Genomic DNA, 24,739 nt, shown 5'->3' on the forward strand with positions numbered 1-24,739 from the left:
TATATCACAAATGCAGGACCCAGATCCTAACTGTTTACATTACTGGAAGCAGTCCCTATTGCTGGCCCATTTATTCCATCTGGTTTTGACCTTCATCGGTCCCCATCAGAGCTGCCAGAGCACAGGTAGTGATGGGTTGCAATGGGGAAAGATGTGGATGAAATGAATACATAGCAAGACTCGTCTGTAGGCTGTGTTCTAGCACAAATGGTGCAATCCACTGGGAACGATGCATGGACATGTCTCATCTTTCTGCCTCGAGATCTGATGGCCACAAGTATGCTAAATCAATCAGAATGCTGGTGTTCTGATACACTTTCTCTTTCGCCCCAGGGGACATGCAATGCAGAAACATTAGCAGTTTTGATTTTCTTTTGCTTTGGCAGAGGGGGGAAAAATGGAAAACCAGGTGAGTGTATCTGTTCACTGAGAGAGATGAATACTGTAGTTCATGAGAATTTTTTTTTTTTTTTTAGATGTATACTCTTCTATTTCTTAGGATCTGCCAATGAGGGTATCAATCAACCCCACTTCTCTGGTTCAGTCCAAATATCATTGCTAAAAAATATTTTTGTTTTAAAATCAACAAACAGCATAAAAATACAAACTGTAATTTTTCCTTTGTCAATAATGAGTACAGTGGTACCTCGCAAGACAAATGCCTCGCAAGACGAAAAACGAGCAGGACAAAAGAGTTTTCCTTTTTTGAGTCGTTCCGCAAGACGAATTTCCCTATGGGCTTGCTTCGCAAGACGAAACGTCTTGCGAGTTTGTTTCCTTTTTCTTAAAGCCGCTAAGCTGTTAATAGCCGCTAATAGCCGTGCTTCGCAAGACGAAAAAACCACAAGACGAAGAGACTCGCGGAACGGATTAATTTCGTCTTGCGAGGCACCACTGTATGTTTTCATAGAATCATAGAATTGCAGAGCTGAAAGGAACCACAAGGGTCATCTAGTCTAACTCCCTGCAATTTTACCCAACGTGAGGCGCAAACCCACTACACTGAGATTATTAATGTTTCTCATGTTTTACCAACTGAGCTATCCCACCTTTCTAACTTTTAACTAGGTTAGTTAGTTGTGGTATCTTACCTGCCGTCTTTTCAAATAATCAAGTGCAATTTGTACATTCTGCAGTCTGTGAAAACGCATCCGACCTTTCTCTCTGGGCTAAAAACAGAAAATGAAGACTGTGAGGCTTTCTATACAACAAATGTAACTTAGAAGGCAAATTAATACTCCTTTAGAATGATCAACATTTTTTTAAAGAGTTCTAAAACATTCATGTCAGAATATTTGGGGGGTATGTGAAAAAGTTTATTTAAAACCTAATGACTCTGGAGAAAGCCACACTGCTTTAAATGTTAAAGAGGCCCTGTCTTCACCTCTGTGGTCTCTTTTTGTTCATTTGGACACAATACAGTAGGCTGTACTGTAGTACCCATATGTGAACATCTCATCAGCACAAGGATTTCCACTTGCGCAATGGAGCATTCTAACCCCTTCTTCATTGCATGCCCTCTAAATCTGATGACCCAACCCTATGGAGCATACTTGGGGATGTTATGGGATGCATGTGGAGGGTTATTTATTTAGAAGATAACATCACAATGCTACTGTAAAACTTACCTTGTGGAGCAGGTGTGATCTACTTTTGGGGACAGTTTAGCCGAAGTGAAGCACTGTAAAGGCCCCTTAATGACAACAGGAGAGTTAAACTTCTTTCCCATGGAAATCAATGGTACTTAACAATGCTTCACTTGGGCTGGATGCATGCCTTCTATTAACTGTTAAAAAGCACAAATTAGGATCCAGATGACATGTACCCACCATCCACATTCTCGCCAGTGTTCTGTGACAAGGTTTTAGAACATGGGTGACTAACTTCCAGCTGTTGCTGTGCTGTACTACAACTCCTATCATCCCTGACCACTTGCTACACTGGCTCAGGCTGATGGGAGTTGGGAGTGCAGCAATAACTGAAGGGATAAAAGCTAGCTCTAAAGGCTAGCATCAGAATTTAGCAAGTGATTTCAACTGCACCATACATCTCTGGATCACACCCTTTTGTGAGCAATTGTCCAAATGCTTCTGCTATGACATCACTGAAATGAATGGAGTTAAAAGGAACCATAGTGCTTGCTAGGATGCACCAGGAATGTAGCAAGGGGCACATTTTTGATTAATAGAGTGCATTTTACTAAGCACCAGTAGTATATACCATGTATTTTATTTACAATGCATCCTTTTATTTATTTTTTGTCCAAGTAACGTACAGAGTAAAGCCTAAGAATCATTTCACACATTATGCAGAATCAGATCCAATGCAGCTGACAAGTGTACCAGTTTCATCAGTAAACACATGTTTTGCCACATTCACATTTTGCATTTTGAGGTGTACACTTAAAACATACATGATGTGTGAAGTGGTCCACATGGTCAGTTTCTAGGAAATATTCGTGCAAATAAAGTGTTGCATCAGAACTAGAAAAGCACACCAATTTTTCAAGAAAGGTATACAATCTGCATACTGTCTATATTAGCAGCAAGTACACACTGGAGTAAGTTCTTACAAAATGATCCCCATCCTTTTTCCTCTTTTTTAGTAGAATTTCAAGGGTTATCTCAGAAAATTACAAACTATTCCTTAGAAATGCTTACAAAACGCAACATGCATGGATAAAGCTACACAAGCTACCAAGGAAAACAAATTATATATAGCAGATTGATGATAATATGGCAGAAGGCAAGCAGTTAGTGTAAAATCACAAAGAGGAAGAATTACACCAGAAAAGGCATCATTCGCTAGCTATCAAGGAACAGCTATGGGGTGGAGGGAAGTAAACATTTATGTGACTGTATAATCCAAAAAAAAAAAAAAATGCCCTTCTTCCTGACTTTAGATTTTCCACAAACCTTTGCAGTAATGGACTGAAGCATGCTACACCACAGCAACTTCTACAGCTCAGCAATGAGTATTTCCTCAGCCAAGAAAACAAGGACTTATCTGCATATATGACTGCAGGGGCCCTCAAGCTGCTTTCTACCCAAGGCAATAACAAGCTCCTCTCCCTGCTACTGAGCACTGGCAGTTGCTCCCCAATACCCACAGCCCAAGAGGACCAGCTATTTGCTTCTCATGGGCTTTCAGAAAGACCAAGAACCAATCAGTCCTTCTTTTCATGGAGCTTTGGGCTCTGTCCTATGGCTCTGGGTATTGAGAGCCATTCCCCCTTAAGCCACAGCCCAGTAAATGGTCTGGAGACACACATACGCTGTTGATAAAACCAAGCAAAAAGGAAAAAAAGACGGAAGACCAATGATAAGCCAACAGCAACCTTCATTTCTAGGGAGTCTCTCGTTTGTAGTCAGTAGCGGACAGAATAGTAGAGCAGAACGAAGGGGCGAGGTGAGGTTGGCCATCCTTGCCACCACCTGCCCCTACTCATCCACCTCCCAGCAAGCAGCAGTGAGGCAAACAACCAGAGGTCACATAAATCATAGAGTTCCACTATGCTGTCCACTACTGCTGGTGGTGCATCTGTTTAGTCAGAGAGTTGCAGTGAAGCTTGCATTTCACTGCTGTTATGGGTTTGCCTGGGGCTTGAATCTGGTTTGAGGAGCCCCTAAGCAAAAGTTTACTTAGTGGGGGAGGTCCTTCTCTTGGGAGCTGCTCTGGGGCAAATCTGGGGATGACAGGCAGCAACTGCATGCCAAGCAGTGCTCCAAGGAGCATGGGCATATGGGTTAAGGTGCCGTTTTAACTTCCCACGTAAAAGTGTTTTAGAAGGGCATTGTGGGAAATGAAAATGAATACACCCAGACATGTGGTGCTCCTCTTAAAAATGTTTAAAGGGAAGGGGTGTTAAAGGCATCAGCAATGGACCCTGGCAACTGTTCAATGATACCAAGTGCTGAGGCAGGCCCTAGATTTGCCCAAGCCCCCAGATTTCAGTGCCGTCATGGCACTGGTGGAAGGCAAATTTTCATGGACTCTGTGCTCATGTTATACCAGAAGTGCAGAAGCGGCTTCAATGCAGTTTGTTCTCACATAATGAGAGATACCCTGGGCCACATGGGAAAAGCTCACAGATCCTCCCCATAGTGATTTTACCTCTACTTCCAGAAGCAGCAGCATTAAAAAGGAACTCCTGCACCACTGGCATAGTAAAGAGTTTGAGACCTGGCTGCCCAGCAGAAGGCATAAACCAACTCAAATGCCTGGACTTTCATGTTCTGGACTTTACATTAACTGAGCATTGTAGCTGGAGAGCCGTAACATCTGTAAGGCACAAACGTGCATAACTCCATTGATTCCTGTGGCTTGGAGCCTACGTATCCCTTTTGTGAATTGAATGTTTTCAATCAAGTGGGAAATTCCACTGGCAAGTTTGCACCAATACCCCCTCCCCCTGCAACCCTCCCTCCCTCCCACTACTCTGGCCTATCAGGGTACACAAGGAGTTGCAGGTGAGGGATCAGTAACTGTTGCCCCCACCCAACCACATCTGTTCTGCTGCCAGGATCATCCAATGAATAGAATTCTGTTCATAAGACACTCTCATCAGCAGAAGAAAACTCAGCATCCAAGCCTATCAACCAAATCATTATGTGGTTAGCATTATGTGGTGCTATCCAAAAGTATTCATCCTGGGGATATAGAAAGTGAAGCACTGCCAAAGGCAGCATTCCTTACAACAAGCTATTCTGGAGTAAGTGCTCCAAGGATGCTGCCCAAATGTGCCTTTTTAAAGTATGAGAATTAAACTCCGCTGAGTTCAATGGGACTTAACCTCAGGTAAGCATAGGATTGCAGCCTTAAGTGCTAATGAATGGAACGAGTGCGCGCGCACACACACACACACACACACACACACAGAATTTGGGAAATGGTTTGAATGCAGAATATAAAATAGCCAAATAAATAAATCTAAGCTTTTCAGAAAGTGAAAGAACAAAAGATATTTCCCTTGTAATATCTCAACACATAATAAAGCCAGGACGGTTTTGAGATTTTTTTCCCCGGACCCTTGGTAAAATACCCAAAGGTTTCATAAGTATGGAACATGGGCAACACATCTGTGCATCTAGGAACAGAAGTGATCTCAAAAGGACCTTGACTTTAGTATAATTTTTAAAAAATGCCAGTTTCTTTCTTGTAAAAATGACGCAACCCCTTTGAGACAAATCAATACTTAGTGCATTGCCGTACTGTTTATAAGTAGCTTGTTTTGCATCTGGAAGACAAAAGGCATCATTAAAAATGCTACCTCAGCATTTGCTGCTATAAAAAATAAATCCTGTGAAAAGGGAACATATTTACTTAGTGAAGCATCATTCAACTTTCAGCTATTTCTATACTACAACTATTGGGGTAAAGTTATTACATATTCAGCCAATGAGTTAAGCAATCCACAAAACCAACTGAACTCCTCCGGACTAACTGCATTTGATCACATTCCCCCCTTGATTTATTTCTCTCTCTCTGTTTCCTCCCCTTCTATTGGTTGTCTCCCCAACTACTGACAATTTTATTGAAAGCTCCTGGGGACATGGAACATTTATTGTTCCAGCTTCAAAGGGCTGCAGATCAGGTTGCCAGTCATGTAACACAACCACTTTGCCATACACAATTACGAATTGCTTCACTAAATGCGTGGCATCGTTCGAGCCTCTTTAAGAGCATTTAGCTGCATAGTTGTAGCATAAATGATTATCGCTGCAAGGAAAGAAACAAAATACGTTAAATTGCTGCCATTTTGAGCCGGATTGATAAAAAAGGAAAACCCGCCAGCAGCAGAAAGGGAGCTGTGCAAAAGGCTTTCTGTTAACTTTTGCGGTCATTTCAGAGGGTCCTGATGGATTGCCCAAAATCATTAGCACTGCCAGTATAATTCTACATTAGACACATTCCCCACAATTCCAGTTTCCCAATCAATTCTTTCTAATAAAACTACTGCACAGCACCAAACTAACAAGTTACTTCCAAGTTAGCAGTCACCACTCTTCAAATACTACATTAGTAGAGTTATGGGGGTCGGCACCTACCCCCTTATCCTCATCCTCCTCATCCTCATGCTGTTCATACGCGCATGCTTCTGTTGAACTCACCAACCGTAAGGTCTTCAAAAAATCTCGCTCCCTTGGCTAATGAATATAACAGGAGACAGGACAGCAAAGACAGACCACAAATGAAGAGTAGAATATGAACAGAAGAATATAATGAAGGGAACAAGTGCCGAGCAAGGGAAGTGATGCTCACGACAAAAGGAAATGACACCAGAAGGAAATGTTAGACAATTACAGGTGGGAACGTTCTGCCCCATTATTACTTGCAGATTGCGGTATAAAAAATGAGAAATATTATTTAACATCCAACATTTGCCAGATTGCTTTTATTAAACGTGAAGATAGAAAAGAAAAGCGAATAATAAGAAGTCTTACAATAGCAAACAATATTGCTAAGCTATTCAGAACTGTTCAGTAGGCAGTTCTGAAACTTGCTCTTAGTTCCCCCAGTTATAGAAACAATGAATTAAGAGAGAAACCCCAACAACAAAGGTCAATTGAATCTGTAGCCGCATTGAGGCCTAAGGCTGTTGATAAAGATTTGAAAGCTTACCAAGGTGTCTCCTGAAAGAACTTCTAAAAGAGAAATCAAGTTATGTCCATCTCTCAGGTCTTCATAGAGGTCATTCACATGCTTGCGGACCTAAAAGAGAAAAATGAAATACAGAAGTTAAGATGCTGTCTCTTTCAAGCAGAGGTGCAGCCGAAACCTATGCATATTTACTGCAAAGCAAGTTCCATTGAGTTAAATGGGGCTTATGCCCTGATAAGAATACATCAAAGTTTGCAGCCTCAGGCTTAGCCACCTCTGTCTCAGCTGCTGCAATGGGAAGGGCAGAGAATTTCTGAACCCTAATCCTGGCAATCCACTGCTATTTACCTCGCTGGGGCTTCTGCCACTGCTTTCCCACTGCAGCAATGAGGTCAGCAGCACTCCCACAGGGCTCTCTGGTGGCCATGCCATGACGCCTTGCTCTGAGAAAGGTCTTGCCTTGGAGCAAGGCATTCTGGGTAAGGCAGCCTTGAAGAGCACCTTGCTGTTTTGCTTCACCAAATGAGTTCAAATTTAACTGGAGCAAATTGTGAAACTTTAAAATCTAAAATCCTAATTACTACTCTCCAACTTCAAAACGTATCTGTTGCCAGCGTGGCAAAGTAACTCTGCAGCCTCAACTTCAATGTCTCACTCTGGAAGGGGCCTACATTTCCGAGGCTCCTTCCTCAGAATGAGGCATTGTTACATAGGAGGTCCTGGAGAATCTCAGCACATGTGCGCAGGAAGAGGAAGAGGAGGAGGTCAGTGGATGTGGGTGATGCATGGGGATGTGATGGTGGCTTTGTTTCAGCCAGCAGTATGTCTTGCACTGACCCTGAGAGTGATAAATTAATAAGGCTGTTCAGCAGAGTACATAAATGCTTAGTGAGCTCAACCCCAGTCCACCGGGGGGGGGGGGGGAGTTAGCAGAAGTACAGTGGTACCTTGGGTTACAAGATGAGAATAGAAATCACGCGGCGGCAGCGAGAGGCCCCATTAGCTAAAGTGGTACCTCAGGTTAAGAACAGTTTCAGGTTAAGAATGGACCTCCAGAACGAACCTTAGGTACTACTGTATCTCCCCATCATCACCCATAATCTGGCAATTTGTTCCACAAAGACTTTAAGAGTAAGAAAATGAAAGGCTATGGGACAAAACAACACACACACACACACACACACACACACACAGAGAGAGAGAGAGAGAAATAGAAAAAGATAAAACAAAAAAAAATTCCTTCCAGTAGCACCTTAAAGACCAACTAAGTTAGTTCTTGGTATGAGCTTTCGTGTGCATGCACACTTCTGTGTATCTGAAGAAGTGTGCATGCACACGAAAGCTCATACCAAGAACTAACTTAGTTGGTCTTTAAGGTGCTACTGGAAGGAATTTTTTTTGCTTTGACTATGGCAGACCAACACAGCTACCTATCTGTAACCAGAAAAAGATAAAATCAGTGGGGGGGGGACGCAGAGGTGTGCATACCCCTAAACATTTTTTGAATCTAAGTTTGGCCTCATTGATTAGGAAAATGAGAGTACCTCTAAACATTTTTTAAGAAACAAAAGCACTGTATACAATGCCAAAATTGGCCATGTTGGCCAGGGCTGGTGGAAACTGAAGCCTAAAACATCTGGGGGACACTAGTTGGAGGAAGGCTGGTCTAATTCAGTGAGAACCACATCCTTGAAACATGGCCCTGTGAATCATCCAACACACACGGTCCATTTAACAAACATGCATCAGTAACCAGTGTACCGCAGAAGTGAAACCCATATATGAATCTGGTTGAATAATGATTATTATTATTATTATATAAACAGTAGCTCTGAATATTCTGATTTGTGGTATCAAAAATAAATAGCTCTATACTTTGTAGATGGTGTGGAAATGTATATTTAAAAAATTGCCTAAATTGCTACTCACTGCTTTCCCATTAAAAGGGGACATCTGCCAGCAAATGCCTTAATTGTTAAAATGTGTGTACATTAATAGATATAAGTATGCTGAAAGTAGGGAGGACCCTCCAAAGCAGCTGCTCAAATCTGCCAAGATGTGGTTTTGTACTGCATATTTGGAATGGAAGGGGAGATTCTCAAGTGTGCATTTCCAAAAATAGAGAGAGAGAACCATCTCCCAAGACAGCTTGGAAGCACACCACCTCTGCACAAAGGTGTGTTCTTTTAATGATTATGTGAGGTTGTAAACGATGTTACAAACCGAGTTAGCATTTTAACAGGGAATAATAGTATCAGAAGTACATTATGATTGTGTTGATCATAAATCAGAACAAGCTCCCTAATTACCCCTGACAATAATTTCTACAGCTCCCTCAACCACCGGGCTCTTACAGTAAATGCAAATTAGTATTATTTAATTTCTTGTCCTTCTGTTTACGTTTATTGTGGGTTCCTGGAGAAGCTGCGTTTCAAAGGAACTGCCCCCCAAAATACCTGTGTTAAATTAAAAGGGAATGAAGGAGCATCACAGAGCTGGCATGCTGTCTACGCTTGCTGCGTAGGTTAACTGACAGAGGCAGTTTTGGCTGGGGTCATCTATATTTTGGAGCCAAGGGGTCATCTGTATACTGATACCACCCATCAATCTCTCTCTCTCTCTCTCATGTTCATCTGATCCTAAGGAGGTAGTGGAAACCCTGAACCATTATCTGGAGACTGTGAGAAGGAAAACAAACTGATTTTTAATCCAGACAAAGCGCAAGTACTATTGGTTGGGGAAACTGCAGATTGGGCTCAGAGTTAGAGATTATATTGAATTAAAACTCTGTGCATAACATTTAAAACCAATTTATTATAGGCTGGCAAGCTAAAATATGTTTTCTATTTGCATTTTTTTTACTAAAAAAATGAGGAGTGGGATATCTTAAATTAACTGTGACAACCCCTTGGCAATTTGAATCTCATTGAATAATGATTACTCCTGATAATAACCTAATGAATATGCAGTATCTATCCACCCAAACCAAACAGCTACCAATTTTGATAATTTCCTACAAAGCAATCTTATTTTCCAGATAATTATACTGTGCATACTGAAGCATTATCAAGTATAGTTTGGAATTGTTTGTCTAATTGCCCTAATAGTTTACAGTTTTGAGTTGGAGCTGTTTATTTGTTCAGGTAACTATGTGATGCGGGGGGGGGGGGTGTTGATATTCTCCAAGTGTGTCTTTTGGCTTCTAAATTGTCAGAATTCAAAGAGGGTTGTGAAAAGATGATGTTTTAGATGCTACACACCAAGCAATACTTGAAGGCCAAAGTAACAAAGATGTTTATCAATAGGAGCTGTTTTTTAAATAATCAACACCCAAAGACAAGTGCCAGTCTAGTCCAGGCTCTCGGCAGACAGCTAAAAGGGGGAGGGAGCATATCAAGTGTGCAAATCAAAGAAGCAGTATACATTATAGACCAGGGGTCAGCAAACTTTTTCAGCAGGGGGCCGGTCCACTGTCCCTCAGACATTGTGGGGGGCCGGACTATATTTTGAAAAATAATAATGAATGAATTCCTATGCCCCACAATTAACCTATAGATGCATTTTAAATAAAAGCACACATTCTACTCATGTAAAAGCACGCTGATTCCCAGACCATCCGTGGGCCAGATTGAGAAGGCGACTGGGCCGGATCCAGCCCCCGGGCCTTAGTTTGTGTACCCATGTTATAGACGTATGTGGAGGAGGGACCAGTTTGTAAAACTGCTCCCTCTACACAACCCCACATCAGCTTACAAGCCTGTTTGCAGCCCCACACACTGCCATGGATGATCCAGACCACTGAAAACAGAAAGACCACCAGGAAAGACCAATCACAGTAAAGTCAGGCCCCAGGAAGTTGGCCCTAGCAGCTGCCCAGGTTCTGTGACCTCCCTGAGGCCCATTCATGTTGAATGTCAAAACCACAAAATGAAAAGCCCACTCAGCATGCACTCACTTTCAAACTGAGATGTCAAGGACAAATCTATCAAATCTAAAAGTGGGCAGGCTACACAACAGAAAAGGTGTGTGTGCTAGAAATGGAGCTAAAGGGCTGGGGAAAAAGAGCCAAAATATACCAAGTACACTTTGCCCATTTGCAAATGAGTAAAGTCAAAGCATATTTGCATATTTGGAATGTGGGTCTTCCCCTCGCAATTAATGATGCCTCACCCCCTCTGTGGCTTTCCTCTCTGGCAATTTCCTGGGCAAGAAAAGATTAGCAATCCTTTGCTTTCTCTCATACTTCAGATAAATTCCTCTCTTGGTTTTCTCTTCAAGTTTTCCAAAATGTGAACAGAAGTTTTCTTGCCACCCAAATACAGATGAATAATTTGGTTTTAAAGGCGACTAAATCGATAATGCGTATTCATATGCTAATGCCTATTGGACGCATATGTGCAAAAATACTTGATTGCTGCTTCTTAACGTTTCGTTTCAGACTCAGCATGCATACTGATTTGAACTGGAAGGCAAAGCAAGCTTGGCAACTAAGCTGCCAGTGAAATCCCTGGGATCTCCAGGGCAGGCTGCGGGAATTTGTTAGATCCTCCACGATTTACTGTGAGAATCTGGGAACTAAGCTATGTGCTGCCTCAGGCAGGCAGACTTGGGCAACATTCATAGCACAGCTGGGTGTGGGAGGCTTGGCAGCTTAGCTGGAACAAGAATGCCAGCCAGCCTTGGGGAAGGGGAGAAGAGAGAGACTGTCATTTAATTCCATAACTGGAGGAAAGGCAAAAAGAGTGTTTGCCAAGATTAAAGCAGAAGCATTTAACCAGCTAAAATGGTACATAAAACAATAATGGCAATTCACAGAATTGGGTGAGTTCACTAAGCACGAAATATAGTTTTTGAGCATACTGGGGGGGGCGGTGTTTCTTCTCCCTTCCCCACCCATCTTTTCCACCGAGTAAGTCAGATGTAGATTGATCAATTACATTTATATACCATCTTTTCTGACGTGGGTGGCGCTGTGGGTTAAACCACAGAGCCTAGGACTTGCCGATCAGAAGGTCGGCGGTTCGAATCCCCGGGATGGGGTGAGCTCCCATTGCTCGGTCCCTGCTCCTGCCAACCTAGCAGTTTGAAAGCATGTCAAAGTGCAAGTAGATAAATAGGTACCGCTCCGGCAGGAAGGTAAACGGCGTTTCCATGAAGCGGCATAGTCATGCTGGCCACATGACACGGACTGTACGCCGGGTCCCCCGACCAATAAAGCGAGATGAGTGCCACAACCCCAGAGTCGTCTGTGACTGGACCTAATGGTCAGGGATCCCTTTACCTTTACCATCTTTTCTACAAGGAGCTCGTGGTGGAATACATGATTCTCTGCGCCTCTCTCCACTGTTTCATCTCAATGACTCTATGATGTAGGCTAGGCTGACAGAGGGTGCCTGGCCCAAGGCAGTAGTAGTAACAACAACAACAACAACAACAACCCAAGGTAACCCAGTGAACTTCACGGCTAAGTGGGGATTTTAACTCTGGTGTCCTAGGACCTAACCAAACACTTTAACCACTACACCATACTACAGTGGTACCTCGGGTTACAGATGCTTCAGGTTACAGATGCTTCAGGTTACAGACTCTGCTAACCCAGAAATAGTACCTTGGGTTAAGAACTTTGCTTCAGCATGAGAACAGAAATTGTGTGGCAGCAGCAGGAGGCCCCATTAGCTAAAGTGGTACCTCAGGTTAAGAACAGTTTCAGGTTAAGAACGGACCTCCAGAATGAATTAAGTTCTTAACCCGAGGTACCACTGTATTTGTTTCAAATACTTCACACCTAGTTTACCCTACACAACATTTTATAAAAAATAATCTGGATTTAGTGTGATATACCAATTGAAAAACAAAGCAACACCCCCACCCAGAATGCCATCATTCCTATATTTTTCACCTCTAAATAATCTTGCTCCCAATGTCCACTTTGCACACTGTAAATATAGACTCTGCCTGCCCATGTGCTTATATGGCTCCTGGCATGCTTCTGTCTGTTCACTGACCTCACTATTCTTCTGCCTTGGCCAGTTTCAATAACACTTGAGCTGACCACAGCATAACTGAGATTTCTAAAAAAAGAAGAAACAACTGAATGCGGTTGATGCAGGTGCCGTATACATTTCCTTCATCCTCAAGCATTTGTGTGAAGACCAAAACTGGTCCAAGAGACCCGGGCCAAGTCAATGGTAAAGCTGGTAATGCACAAACCAAGAACACACCCCAGAACCCTTTGCAATGTCAAGGAATTCCATGGTCAACATGCAGAGCGCTCCAAAAGGCAAAGCCATTTAGAAAAGTCTCCCTAAAATAGAAAGTGCTTATATGATCGGTTTACATATATGAATGCATGTAAGCATGTACCTGCATACATCTTATGCACCAGTTATCAGCAGGATTCTGATTATTATTTCTATAGCGCCAACCAGGACAATATCCTTTCTCAACTGACTGTAAGTGGCTCTGCCTGTACAGAAGTTATGCTGAAGGAGTATGAAAATCTTTTACATCTATTTTGTCACTAGATAAAATTCTGTTGAGTAAGAAGTGTCCCTATAGCATAGAAGCTGTGTCGCTCCAGATGTTGCTGGACTCCAAATCCATCATCCCTGACCACTGGACCACTGCTTCCAACATCTGGAAAGCCATAGAGTTCCCTCTTATAGGAATGAGGACTGTCCCTCTCTTCTCTTTCACAGATTTTATAATGTGGGGTGTCAACATTTTACGGACTTTGATTGTCAGTAAGCACTGGAAATGGTAAAAAGAGCCTGAGTGCATTATTAATATATACCCATAGGAGGAGAGGGATCGCACATGATAAGGAAAACACAGCAACTCCTCCCCTGTTTTCTTCTTTCTATAACATATCCTTCTGGTTGCCAGATAAATACTAACTTGTAGCTCCAGCTGGTGTGTGCCTATACACATGAAAGGCTTCCCAAAGCACCTTTTAGCTTCCATTTTAATTGAGTGATACCACATCTGGGATCCCTGCTGTGGTCTGTTGCTATCTAAGACCCGAGGCAAGCACAAGCCACAGCAGGAGGGCACATGGCCGTGTCCTCCCTGTCTTGGCAGTGTTTCCTTTGATCCTTTATGAAACTCTCAATATATGTTGCCTCTTGGAGGGATGCTGCTGCATTTTAAAACACTGCATATTTTTATTCAGATTTTTCTTCTTGTTTGCAAGGTAAATCTTTCTGACTCCTCCTACCCAAAGAAAATTTGCATCTGAGTTAAGCTGCTAAGTGACTCCTATGGCAACATACCCAAACTGTGCATGGTTCCCCAAGTATTACATTGTTAGTCTGTGTAATAGCAGCTACATGATACAAGGACCTTTGTGCAGATGGCGCTATTCCCTCACTCTTGTTCAGTCTTCTTGTCAAAAGCAGTTAGGTGCTAAAACAGGCATCAATTCTGTTTCTCAACAAAAGAGGCAGAAAAGTTGGGAAGCTAAACACAATGAGGCTGTTCTTTTTTCACAGTATCTTTTAACATCTATTCACTTTCTTTTTCTTTTTCTTGTCAACTTCTTCCAGAGTACAAAAAAATGGCAACCAGCACTGTGCAGAGAGGAATGTCTATATGAGAATAGAGGAGCTACACATAGACCTCCCACCCCACAAAGGCCTGTTTGTCCTGTGTTCCAGATGGGAATCTCACCATGAAGGTGTCATGGACTTTGAAGACGCTCCAACTCAGGACAAAAGAGAGAAACGTGCTAAGAGGAGGGCACATTTGGCAAACCTTCACCTTGATCAATTCCCGCATGGAAACCTATGCCCTCACAGTGGGAAGGTCGTGTGGATCCAGAATTGGCCTCCACAGTCCCTTACAAACTCACTGTTAAGACCCTGTTCATGAAAGACAATCTTACTTGGCTACAAGTGATCATAGAGCAGGAGGAGGAGGAGGAGGAGAAGGAGGAGGCGGAGGCGGAGGCGGAGGCGGAGGAGGAGGAAGAAGAAGAAGAAGAAGAAGAAGAAGAAGAAGAAGAAGAAGAAGAAGAAAAAGAAGAAGAAGCAGCAGCAGCAGCAGCAGCAGCAGCAGCAGCAGCTGCCCAGTGGCAAGATTAAATTCTGCCCATCATATGTAGGACTACAGCCCCTGGTTTAAGTTAATAATATCTATTGCTACCTCAAAGATGTTTGACAAATGTTCTCTAAATGATTCCTACAAATTCAGTTGCTTTGAAATTACATTGTAGTAGAAAGTTCCCGATTGTAAGGATCTTTCAACAACAATATATTTTAAACCACCTTTCAACCAAAGTTCCCGAATAAAACTTATTTGGCATTTGCATATCACCCAGATCATAGTTAGTGCTGACAGTTCAATGCTCTTCCTTCTTACTGACCTCTAAAACCTGTCACTGTGCTGTCTGAAATTATAATTCCACTTGTTTACTTGGGTTTGTCACTTCCAGTAACTCCTCAACCATCCCTTTCCCCCCTCCTCAACCATCACAAACACTCTTCTGTCATGCCATATAAAGTATCCGTGAAGGAATTATGTGGTGTTTATCACCATACATCTGAGTTTGCAGCACAGACCTTTTCATGTTTTGTACTACATCCCCCAGGTGACCCATTAAGCGCAAAATCATCTGCATTATTTCTAAGCACGCTGACAGCACTGTTTATTTCTTTTGTACATATTTTGGCACAATAGTCCAAAGTCTCATGCATTCCTATTCCTTTCTGTAGATGAGATGGAGTAGTTCCATTGGTGCCTAATTATTAAATAACCATGGGCTTACATTCACTCCCATCTCCAAGGATATTTTATTAAATATTTTATTTAACAGAATCATAATCATCTTATATACAGTGCATACAACCTCATTTCAACCAATAATAGTAATTTCTAGCCAGCACAGATGTGTGCCTTAACTGCCTGTATATTTCATAAATGCCCCCCAATTCCCTTAGTCATGCATAATTAGTGTACTGAATAGCTGAAGACATCAGCAACTGTAGGGAATGTGATACCATCGTCGGGTTCAAAGGCAGGCTTGTGGAACTGATTTTACTGCTCTGAAACGGTCTTATTCCAAAATGCTAGAAATGAGTAGATAAATAAATAAATCCAGAATGCACATTAAAAAGGCTTTCATGTTTTATTCTGGCTTCAGGCACACACAATAATTAAGATTGGAACAGGTTTTTTAAAAAACAACAACCAAAAACCTCGCCACAGAAAAGAGCACACTGATTAAAGGAATCCTACAAGCATAAAACAGCTAAGTCAAAAAGAGCCCCCAAGTGTCATTTCCACTCTCTGTACCAGGCCTCCTAGAAGTAATACAGCTTACAATTAATGCAGATGGAAGCCTCAGAGTATAGGGGAGAATTTTGGTGTAGGGAAAAGCTGCTGGTGTGCCTGCCCCCTCCCCCTGCTTTTATTTTATTTTATTTTTTCAAAACACAGGAAGGTGTACTTTGCTTCAGGAAGATAAAACTTCATTTTTTATGATGTGGGGGATTATTTTGAGGCAAAGGCCCAGCTTTTGCCTTACCCCCTTTTAAAGGACTACAGCAGTGCTGAAGAGGTACACTTCTTACTCCTGAAATAACATTTGCAACAACCAAAACCAAGAGAGCCTTTTAAAATGTCAACAACTGTGTGAGACTGTGGGTTGGGTGTGATGTTTCTCTGGTCGGTGTTAGTACACCCCAGATGGCCATGGAATCACACTGGGTCATGACTAACTTTAAGTCCCTTGATTTCAGTAGGTCTACACTGGATATGAGGGACACGGGTGGTGCTGTGAGTTAAACCACAGAGACTAGGGCTTGTCAGAAGTTTGGCGGTTCGAATCCCTGCAATGGGGTGAGCTCCCGTTGCTTGGTCCCAGCTCCTGCCAACCTAGCAGTGCAAGTACGAAGTGCACGAAGTGCAAGTAGATAAAAAGGTACCGCTCCGGCGGGAGGGTAAACGGCGTTTCCGTGCGCTGCTCTGGTTCACCGGAAGCAGCTTAGTCATGCTGGCCACATGACCCGGAAGCTGTACGCTGACTCCCTCGGCCAGTGAAGCGAGATGAGTGCCGCAACCCCAGAGTCGTCTGCAACTGGACCTAATGTTCAGGGGTCCCTTTACCTTTTTACACTGGATATGACTGAGTTGGATAAAATCCACAGCCAAGAGAGAATCAGATATAAATACTGGCTTTGAACTCCAACCTGAGTACTGGGAAAACAACAATGGAGGACAGGTTTTGCCTTGGAAGACTCAGGAAGCAGAACCATAAAGAGACAGCTATCATAACTGGATGTGGATTTCTTTACCTCATTGGACCTTGGGTGAGATCCTGCGACAGAATGCAATGGAAGGAAGGGGGGATGCCAGATTGAGAAATAACCCTCATATATTTGTGCAGCACGTCCATGAGTGCTGCATGTCAGTTTTAACCTCATGAGGAGTGGTAAAAATATTTCTTATAACATGACAGAATGAAACTGGTAAGTAATCTACTGCATGGTGAGAGAGCTTACTTCATGGTAGTTTGGGCATCTGTATTGATTCATCTCTGGATGACAAGGCGCAAAATAGCCCCAAATAATAGCCTTAAACTCTGTACTGAAATGATGGATCAATGACCCAATTCAGTGATAACACTGCGTGATGCAGCAATGGTTAGGAGATTGGGAGGGCTTCATGGGCTCATGAGCACCTCCCTCTTCCTTCCGCAGTTAGCATTAACTTTGGTATCACTTTACATTTCTGTCAGTGTGTAACCATAGACTGCTTTGAGGTCTAAGCTACATATTGCATAGGCAATCTGTAACATTATTTTTGCTTAAAAGCAGACAGAGAAGGCTTCAAATTTGATTTTAAAAAGCTTGACAGTATTTTTGGGTTGTTGTTTTCTTTTAAAAAAACAACAGAACTCATTATCTCTTTATGGAAGCTGTACTTTCACGATTGCTGCTACATATTACTGTTAGAGCAAGCATTGTTAAAGATCAAAACTTATATACAAATAAAAAAATGGTGGCTTGTTTACTTGGACACCTTTTTTGTCCTCATATGCAAAAAGTCACAACTGTAACCACAAATTATAAATGAGGGGAAATGTATGCGGCATAATAAATACTAGCCAATCTCTTCAATTTTCTGCATGTGGGATAGTATAAGATCCAACCACTCCCCTCAGGATAAATGGCACAGTTCACAATTGAAGTGGGGAACAAGCCAATATTTTTTCAAACTCTAATCTGCATACAGCAATATTGTACAGATAACAAGAAACAGCTTGCTGATTAATGTATCAATTAATTTTAAAGCCTTCAGCTGGTTTTAGCTGGTAAAATAACCCTGCATGTTAATACCTTGCAAGGACAAATAATAAAATATTGATCAAAGTTTATGCTAATCAAGTGTTAATTGCAAACAATCCATACCAAAGAGAATGAATTAATATATTAACAATATTAGCCTGCTAAGTTATTAATCCGGAGGAATAATTAATTTACTTTAACATCATTAATTTGAATACTACCAAAGAGGCTAATGGCTGTGCATGTTTATAGTTACATTATATATATATATATATATATTTGCTTTCGTAGATTTTCACGGGTACAGGAATGCAGGTTTTGGTGTCCTCGGGTGTCTTCCCGTGTAAAAGTTGGGGTGTCTAGGCGACGTTTCGACGAGGTCTCACTCGTCATCTTCAGGCTGGTGCTTTCGGCTTCTTGTTACTGGAACAGAGCGGGATCTCAATGTTTGAGTTCCTATAAATACTGTAGAGGGGGTGTGGTGTCTAGCCTCCAATGTTCTGGGCAGAGAGGAAGTTCCCAGGCTAGTGTGCCTTTTCTTCTTTTGTTCCTTAATTACTTGAGAGATACCTTGAGTGATTTCTTGAGTGATATCCTGAGTACCACTTAGGTGGGTCATTAGGTGTGGATTAGTTGCTAAAGTCTTTGTGTCTTGACCTCTTGAACTTTGTGAAGAGTTTTCCTGAGAAGATGGCTGTATTGCACTTAGTTGTGCTTTGGCTTGGCTTCGTGTATAGGGGCGAGCTGTGGTTTTGTGGCTTGTGTCAGCCAGATCTGTGTAGGGATTGCAGGGGGGTGCAGCATCCGGAGGTGCCCCCATGGATTGGCTACTGGATGGTGTCAGTAATTCATCTGTGGAGAGGGTCTGGGTTTGGGTCTGGTGTGGTTGATTGGTGTTGGCGTTCTGTGTGCCTCTGGATCTGGTGTCAGTTTTTGTGGGGAGGGCTAATTTCCAGATGTCTGGCAAGCGGGATGTGTCGTCACGCTTGTTCATGTTGTGAGGGTGTTTCTCTATCTCGATGGCTTCCATGATTATTCTCTTGTGGTGATGTTCCGTGTTAAAGAGCAATTTGGAATCTGCAAAATTAATTTCGTGTCCTGTTTCTTTCATGTGTTGGAAAAGAGAGGAAGTTTTTTCTTTTTCTTTCTTTTCTTTCTTCAGACCCTCTCCACAGATGAATTACTGACACCATCCAGTAGCCAATCCATGGGGGCACCTCCGGATGCTGCACCCCCCTGCAATCCCTACACAGATCTGGCTGACACAAGCCACAAAACCACAGCTCGCCCCTATACACGAAGCCAAGCCAAAGCACAACTAAGTGCAATACAGCCATCTTCTCAGGAAAACTCTTCACAAAGTTCAAGAGGTCAAGACACAAAGACTTTAGCAACTAATCCACACCTAATGACCCACCTAAGTGGTACTCAGGATATCACTCAAGAAATCACTCAAGGTATCTCTCAAGTAATTAAGGAACAAAAGAAGAAAAGGCACACTAGCCTGGGAACTTCCTCTCTGCCCAGAACATTGGAGGCTAGACACCACACCCCCTCTACAGTATTTATAGGAACTCAAACATTGAGATCCCGCTCTGTTCCAGTAACAAGAAGCCGAAAGCACCAGCCTGAAGATGACGAGTGAGACCTCGTCGAAACGTCGCCTAGACACCCCAACTTTTACACGGGAAGACACCCGAGGACACCAAAACCTGCATATATATATATATATATATATATATAGTTTTCTGTCTTACTCATTGACCCACAGTTTTGGGGCGTGGAATACCATTTCACCTCTAGAAACCATAAAACAGGAATGGAATCCTTCCAGGGATCACTGCTCTCTAGCGCAAGCACACTTAGGCTGCAATCTTACCTCCCCAGTGAAATCAACAGGACTTAATTCTCAGTGGACATGGTTGGGACCATGCTATTATGTTGCAATCATCTACATACTTACTGTATATACTCAAGCATAAGCTGACCCGAATATAAACTGAGGCATTTAATTTTACCAAAAAAATCCTGGGAAAACTTATTGACTCGAGTATAAGCTGGTTCACCACACCACAAACCTCCTGGTAGGCCGGAGTGCATATTTGTGCGCACACATGCACATACAGCAAAGGGGGCTTCTCTCTCCCCACCCAGCCCCTCCCGTCCCCCTGCCTACCTAGGGTGCTGCGGAGAGGCAGAGGCTGGTGGCGGCAGGGACGGAGGAAGAACAAGCAGCCCAAAATGGCTGCTTTTGGGCTGCTCCTTCCTCCTCCGCCGACAGCAGCCTCTTATACCCTCACTTGAGTATAAGCCGAGGGGGCTTTTTCAGCATAAAAAATGTGCTGAAAAAGTAAGCTTATACACAAGTATATACGGTACCTAGGAGTAAGTCCCAATGAACCAAGTATGACTTCTGAGTAGGCATGTATAACATTGCACTGTGAAGGTTGTGTTTTTCTGTTTCCTAAAAATATGTTAACATGCTACAACAGAAAAGGATATTTGGCTTTATCTAATTCTTACTCTGTGCTTGCTGTTGCTCCACCCCCACCCTCATTACTGTCTTGTTCTCTTATTATAGAGTGAAGACCCTGCATATACTGCTTACACTGTTTGTACTAGGGTCCTCGGAGAACCCTACCAATTATTGTGCCTCAAAAATTCAGGCAGAAACATCTAATATCAACCCACACTCTGCTCCAACAGCTGGGGGTTCCAGGGCAGAGTACCCCAGCCAAGTAAGCAGGGGAAGAGTGGACAAATAATATATACGTGAATAATGTGCACTGTCTGAACCATATTGTTCTAACACCCTTACTTCCCCGTAGTGTGGAGCAGTACCCTTCAGAAACAAGGGAGGCACTTATCCACACACAAGAGTAAGCTTTGTGTTAGCAAAGACCAGGCAAACCACTGCAGCCATTGCAACAGCTGCCTAAAAACCTATGAGCACGTTTTGCTTGAAGAATCACAATTCAGATTTAAGGAACATAATAAGCTGTCACCACACATGGTGTCTACTGCACTGCTCAATGCAGTCTAAGGCTAAGACATCAGCACTGGAGGAGCATTCAGGTGGTGATATCTCTTCTTCTCCCCTTTGACTACCTCACACTGTCACGGCCCCGAAACAGGAATCTTTAGATGCAAAGTCTTCATATAAACAGTGGCCCCAATAAGGAAGCATGGTAGCCCCAGAGAGTGCTTCAAATGAAACAGTTCTCTTCCTCTCTGATGTTAAAACAAATCACCTACAACGTATCTCATACAGTGGTGCCTCGTGTTACGTACTGCTCCCCTTACGAATGCTTCGGGTTACGCACTCCGCTAACCCGCAAGTAGATGCCCCTTGTTGCAAACTTTGCCCCGGGATGTGAGTGGAAGCCGCGGTCCAGCAGCGTGGCAGCAGCAGGAGGCGTCATTAGTGAAAGAGCACCTCATGTTATGAGCGGTTTCCGGTTATGAACGGACCTCTGGAACGGATTAAGTTCGTAACTGTAATTTGGTTTAAATTTGATTTACAAACTTAATCCGTTCTGGAAGTCCGTTCTTAAACCAAAGTGTTCTTAAACCAAGGCATGCTTTCCCATAGCAGCAGGGGACTCAATTTATAAATGGAACACACACAACAGGAAGCAGAACATGTTCTTATTCCAAGGCAAAGTTCAGAAACCAAAACACCTACTCCTGGGCTTGCAGCAGTCTTAATCCAAGTTGTTCATAAACTGGGCTGTTCTTAAACCAAGGTACCACTGTATTCACACACTTAGGTCTGGAAACCTAAAAATACTTATGAAGAGGTAAATCCTACTAACAAAATCAGTGGGATTTGCTTCCAAGTAAACATGCTTAGGATTGGACCGCTATGGATTAAGACCGTTCATCCATTAGCACCAACAAATAGTTGCAGACACAAAGCATGACTGTTCTATCATTTAAAGAAAAACAAACAAACAAACAAACAAAGGAAATGTCTATAGGATATTCAGTGGAAAACCATGCCAAGTTTACACTCACAGGATTGCTACGCAGCTACACAGATATTATGATCCCATTAAGCATGCTTGTGAACTGACCTTCATAAGGTGCTGGTTTATCCATTTTGTGAATGTTTTCTTTTGTACTTTGTCCCGCTCATCTGAGGAGGAAAAAAAAAAGATTGCATTAATTCTAAAAATAGTACTTACTAAGGTCTGGGAGTGTTATGTTAAAAATTTTCACACTACTTGAAAAGATAAGGTGACGATTCAATTAATCATCGCACACTGGTTTGAAACATCTGTTACAACAAACTATAAGAGAGCCACTTACAAAGTTGAACAGGAGAGAGGAGGTGAAATTAAGAATCAAAAATGCTGAAAACTAATTTAAACAGATTTTTTTAATAAAAAAAAGTTGATGATGATGAAGAAGAAGAAGAAGAGGAGGAGGAGGAGTTTGGATTTGATATCCCGCTTTATCACTACCCAAAGGAGTCTCAAAGTGGCTAACATTCTCCTTTCCCTTCCTCCCCCACAACAAACACTCTGAGGTGAGTGGGGCTGAGAGACTTCAAAGAAGTGTGACTGGCCCAAGGTCACCCAGCAGCTGCATGTGGAGGAGTGGGACGCAAACCTGGTTCCCCAGATTACGAGTCCACCGCTCTTAATCACTACACCACACTGGCTCAGAAAGTAGGGAGGGGCACTGTTTTCTACAGAGAAGGATGCCAACAAATACACATTCCAGATTATTTCTTTCAGGGCTTGTCAACATGCTACATTCAAGATATTGTTTGACTCCAAATCCCAGCAACCCTAAGTTAGCACAGTCAATGGTTAGAGATCATAGAATCATAGAGTTGGAAGAGACCACAAGGGCCATCGAGTCCAACCCCCTGCCAAGCAGGAAACACCATCAGAGCACCCCTGACATATGGTTGTCAAGCCTCTGCTTAAAGACCTCCAAAGAAGGAGACTCCACCACACTCCTTGGCAGCAAATTCCACTGTCGAACAGCTCTTACTGTCAGTTAGTTCTTCCTAATGTTTAGGTGGAATCTTCTTTCTTGTAGTTTGGATCTTTCTTGTAGTTTGGATCCATTGCTCCGTGTCCGCTTCTCTGGAGCAGCAGAAAACAAACTTTCTCCCTCCTCTATGTGACATCCTTTTATATATTTGAACATGGCTATCATATCACCCCTTAACCTCCTCTTCTCCAGGCTAAACATGCCCAGATCCCTTAGCCGTTCCTCATAAGGCATCGTTTCCAGGCCTTTGACCATTTTGGTTGCCCTCCTCTGGACACGTTCCAGTTTGTCAGTTTCAGTGTCAGAGATGATGCGGCCTGTAGTTTAACAACATCTGAAGAGTACCACAGTGGCTATCCCTGATTTGTATATTATTAAAATAATGTCTATCCTTTTCTAACACTTCGGATGCTCAAGGCGGCAAACAACATAAACAATAAAATACAAAAATAATAAAAAGACCCAAACTTCCCACATCCCCAAAAAAGCATTGTTGAGATACTTTTGCAACACTGCCAGCTTGCAACCATCAACAAAATGGTCTTAGCCATATGCTGAAACGGGCTTGGTAATCTGCCTTGGTGCCCTACAGATGAGGTGCGGCGACTGAATGGAACACGCCTGTTGGGAGAAGTATGGGAGACTGTGGTCAAAAAAGGAAAAAGACTATTAGTGAAGGCTGGTATTGCTTTTTTGCATATATTAGCAGGACTGATTGGTTGCATCTACTGTCATATGCCCATGGAACATTATGGTGAGGACTTATAATCTGAAAAAAGAGGACATTAGAAAAGAGTCAATATTTTATATTGTCATTTGTTGTGCAGTTCTGGGGGGGGGGTGGATTTGTCTGATATGCATGTCCATGTTTCAAAAATGAAAAAATACATAATTCTTTTAAAAGTCCAATCTCACATACCCATCTAACAAACCAACAGAGGGTGAACAGACACAAAGCAGGACCTCTGCTAAGGAACAAAATGTGCACGTTCACATAGGGGAACAGGGTGGGTCACCTTCACTTAAGGTAACCTCTCCTGAGGCTACTTGTGGCTTAAAGGTAAAGGCACCCCTGCCCGTACGGGCCAGTCGTGTCCGACTCTAGGGTTGTGCGCCCATCTCACTTAAGAGGCCGGGGGCCAGTGCTGTCCAGAGACAATTCCGGGTCACGTGGCCAGCATGACGAAGCTGCTCTGGCGAGCCAGCACCAGCGCAGCACACGGAAACGCCGTTTACCTTCCCGCTATAAAGCAGTACCTATTTATCTACTTGCACTTAGGAGTGGTTTCGAACTGCTAGGTGGGCAGGAGCTGGGACCGAACGACGGGAGCTCACCCCGCCGCGGGGATTCAAACCGCCGACCATACGATCAACAAGTCCTAGGCGCTGAGGTTTTACCCACAGCGCCACCCGCATCCCTTGTGGCTTAGGAGATCAGAAATTGAACTCTCACTACAACTTTGCTTCTCAGCCCAATTAAACACAAATGAAATATTGCAATGATAGTCTCCATCCACCCAGCTCCTGTCAAAAGCTTAGGACATTATACCACAAACACAAGTGCACAAAACTCTCTAAGCTGCTAATTTTCACTGGTCCAAATCTCACACCTGGTCCCAAACTCACTTTATTCTTCCATACTGCTCTTTCCTACTTGCTGTCTGTTAAGCAGTGTCCACTCTTTCTTTAGGTGCTTACAGGACACCAGAAGGTTACTTTTCTGGACAGTTTCAGCACTCGGGTCCACTTGCAGCTCTTGCTGCCCCCTCCCTCTAAAACACTGGCTTTCAGTTGGTGGGTTGGGACCCACTACCAGGTCACAGCCTGATCTCATGTGGGTCACAACA

General features: G+C 42.9%; 1 protein-coding gene across 36 annotated transcripts in view; it reads right to left on the reverse strand.

Moving 5' to 3' along the window:
• Positions 1–24,739, reverse strand: part of LOC310840285 (dystonin-like) — a 298,340-nt gene that overhangs the window by 203,100 nt on the left and 70,501 nt on the right. For 20 of the 36 annotated variants that reach the window (XM_083729630.1, XM_083729622.1, XM_083729633.1 and 17 more), the window contains 4 exons: positions 21,962–22,023; positions 6,622–6,711; positions 6,048–6,146; positions 1,092–1,169 (listed from right to left, as the gene is read on the reverse strand). In XM_083729630.1, the coding sequence (XP_083585756.1) occupies positions 1,092–1,169; positions 6,048–6,146; positions 6,622–6,711; positions 21,962–22,023 (329 nt within the window). The remainder of the gene's footprint in view (positions 1–1,091; positions 1,170–6,047; positions 6,147–6,621; positions 6,712–21,961; positions 22,024–24,739) is intronic. The other 16 variants (XM_083729601.1, XM_083729632.1, XM_083729623.1 and 13 more) reach the window with 2 other exon arrangements.

The sequence above is a fragment of the Podarcis gaigeae genome (assembly GCF_964106915.1).
Source record: "Podarcis gaigeae genome assembly, chromosome: 3".
Taxonomy (NCBI): Eukaryota; Metazoa; Chordata; class Lepidosauria; order Squamata; family Lacertidae; genus Podarcis; species Podarcis gaigeae.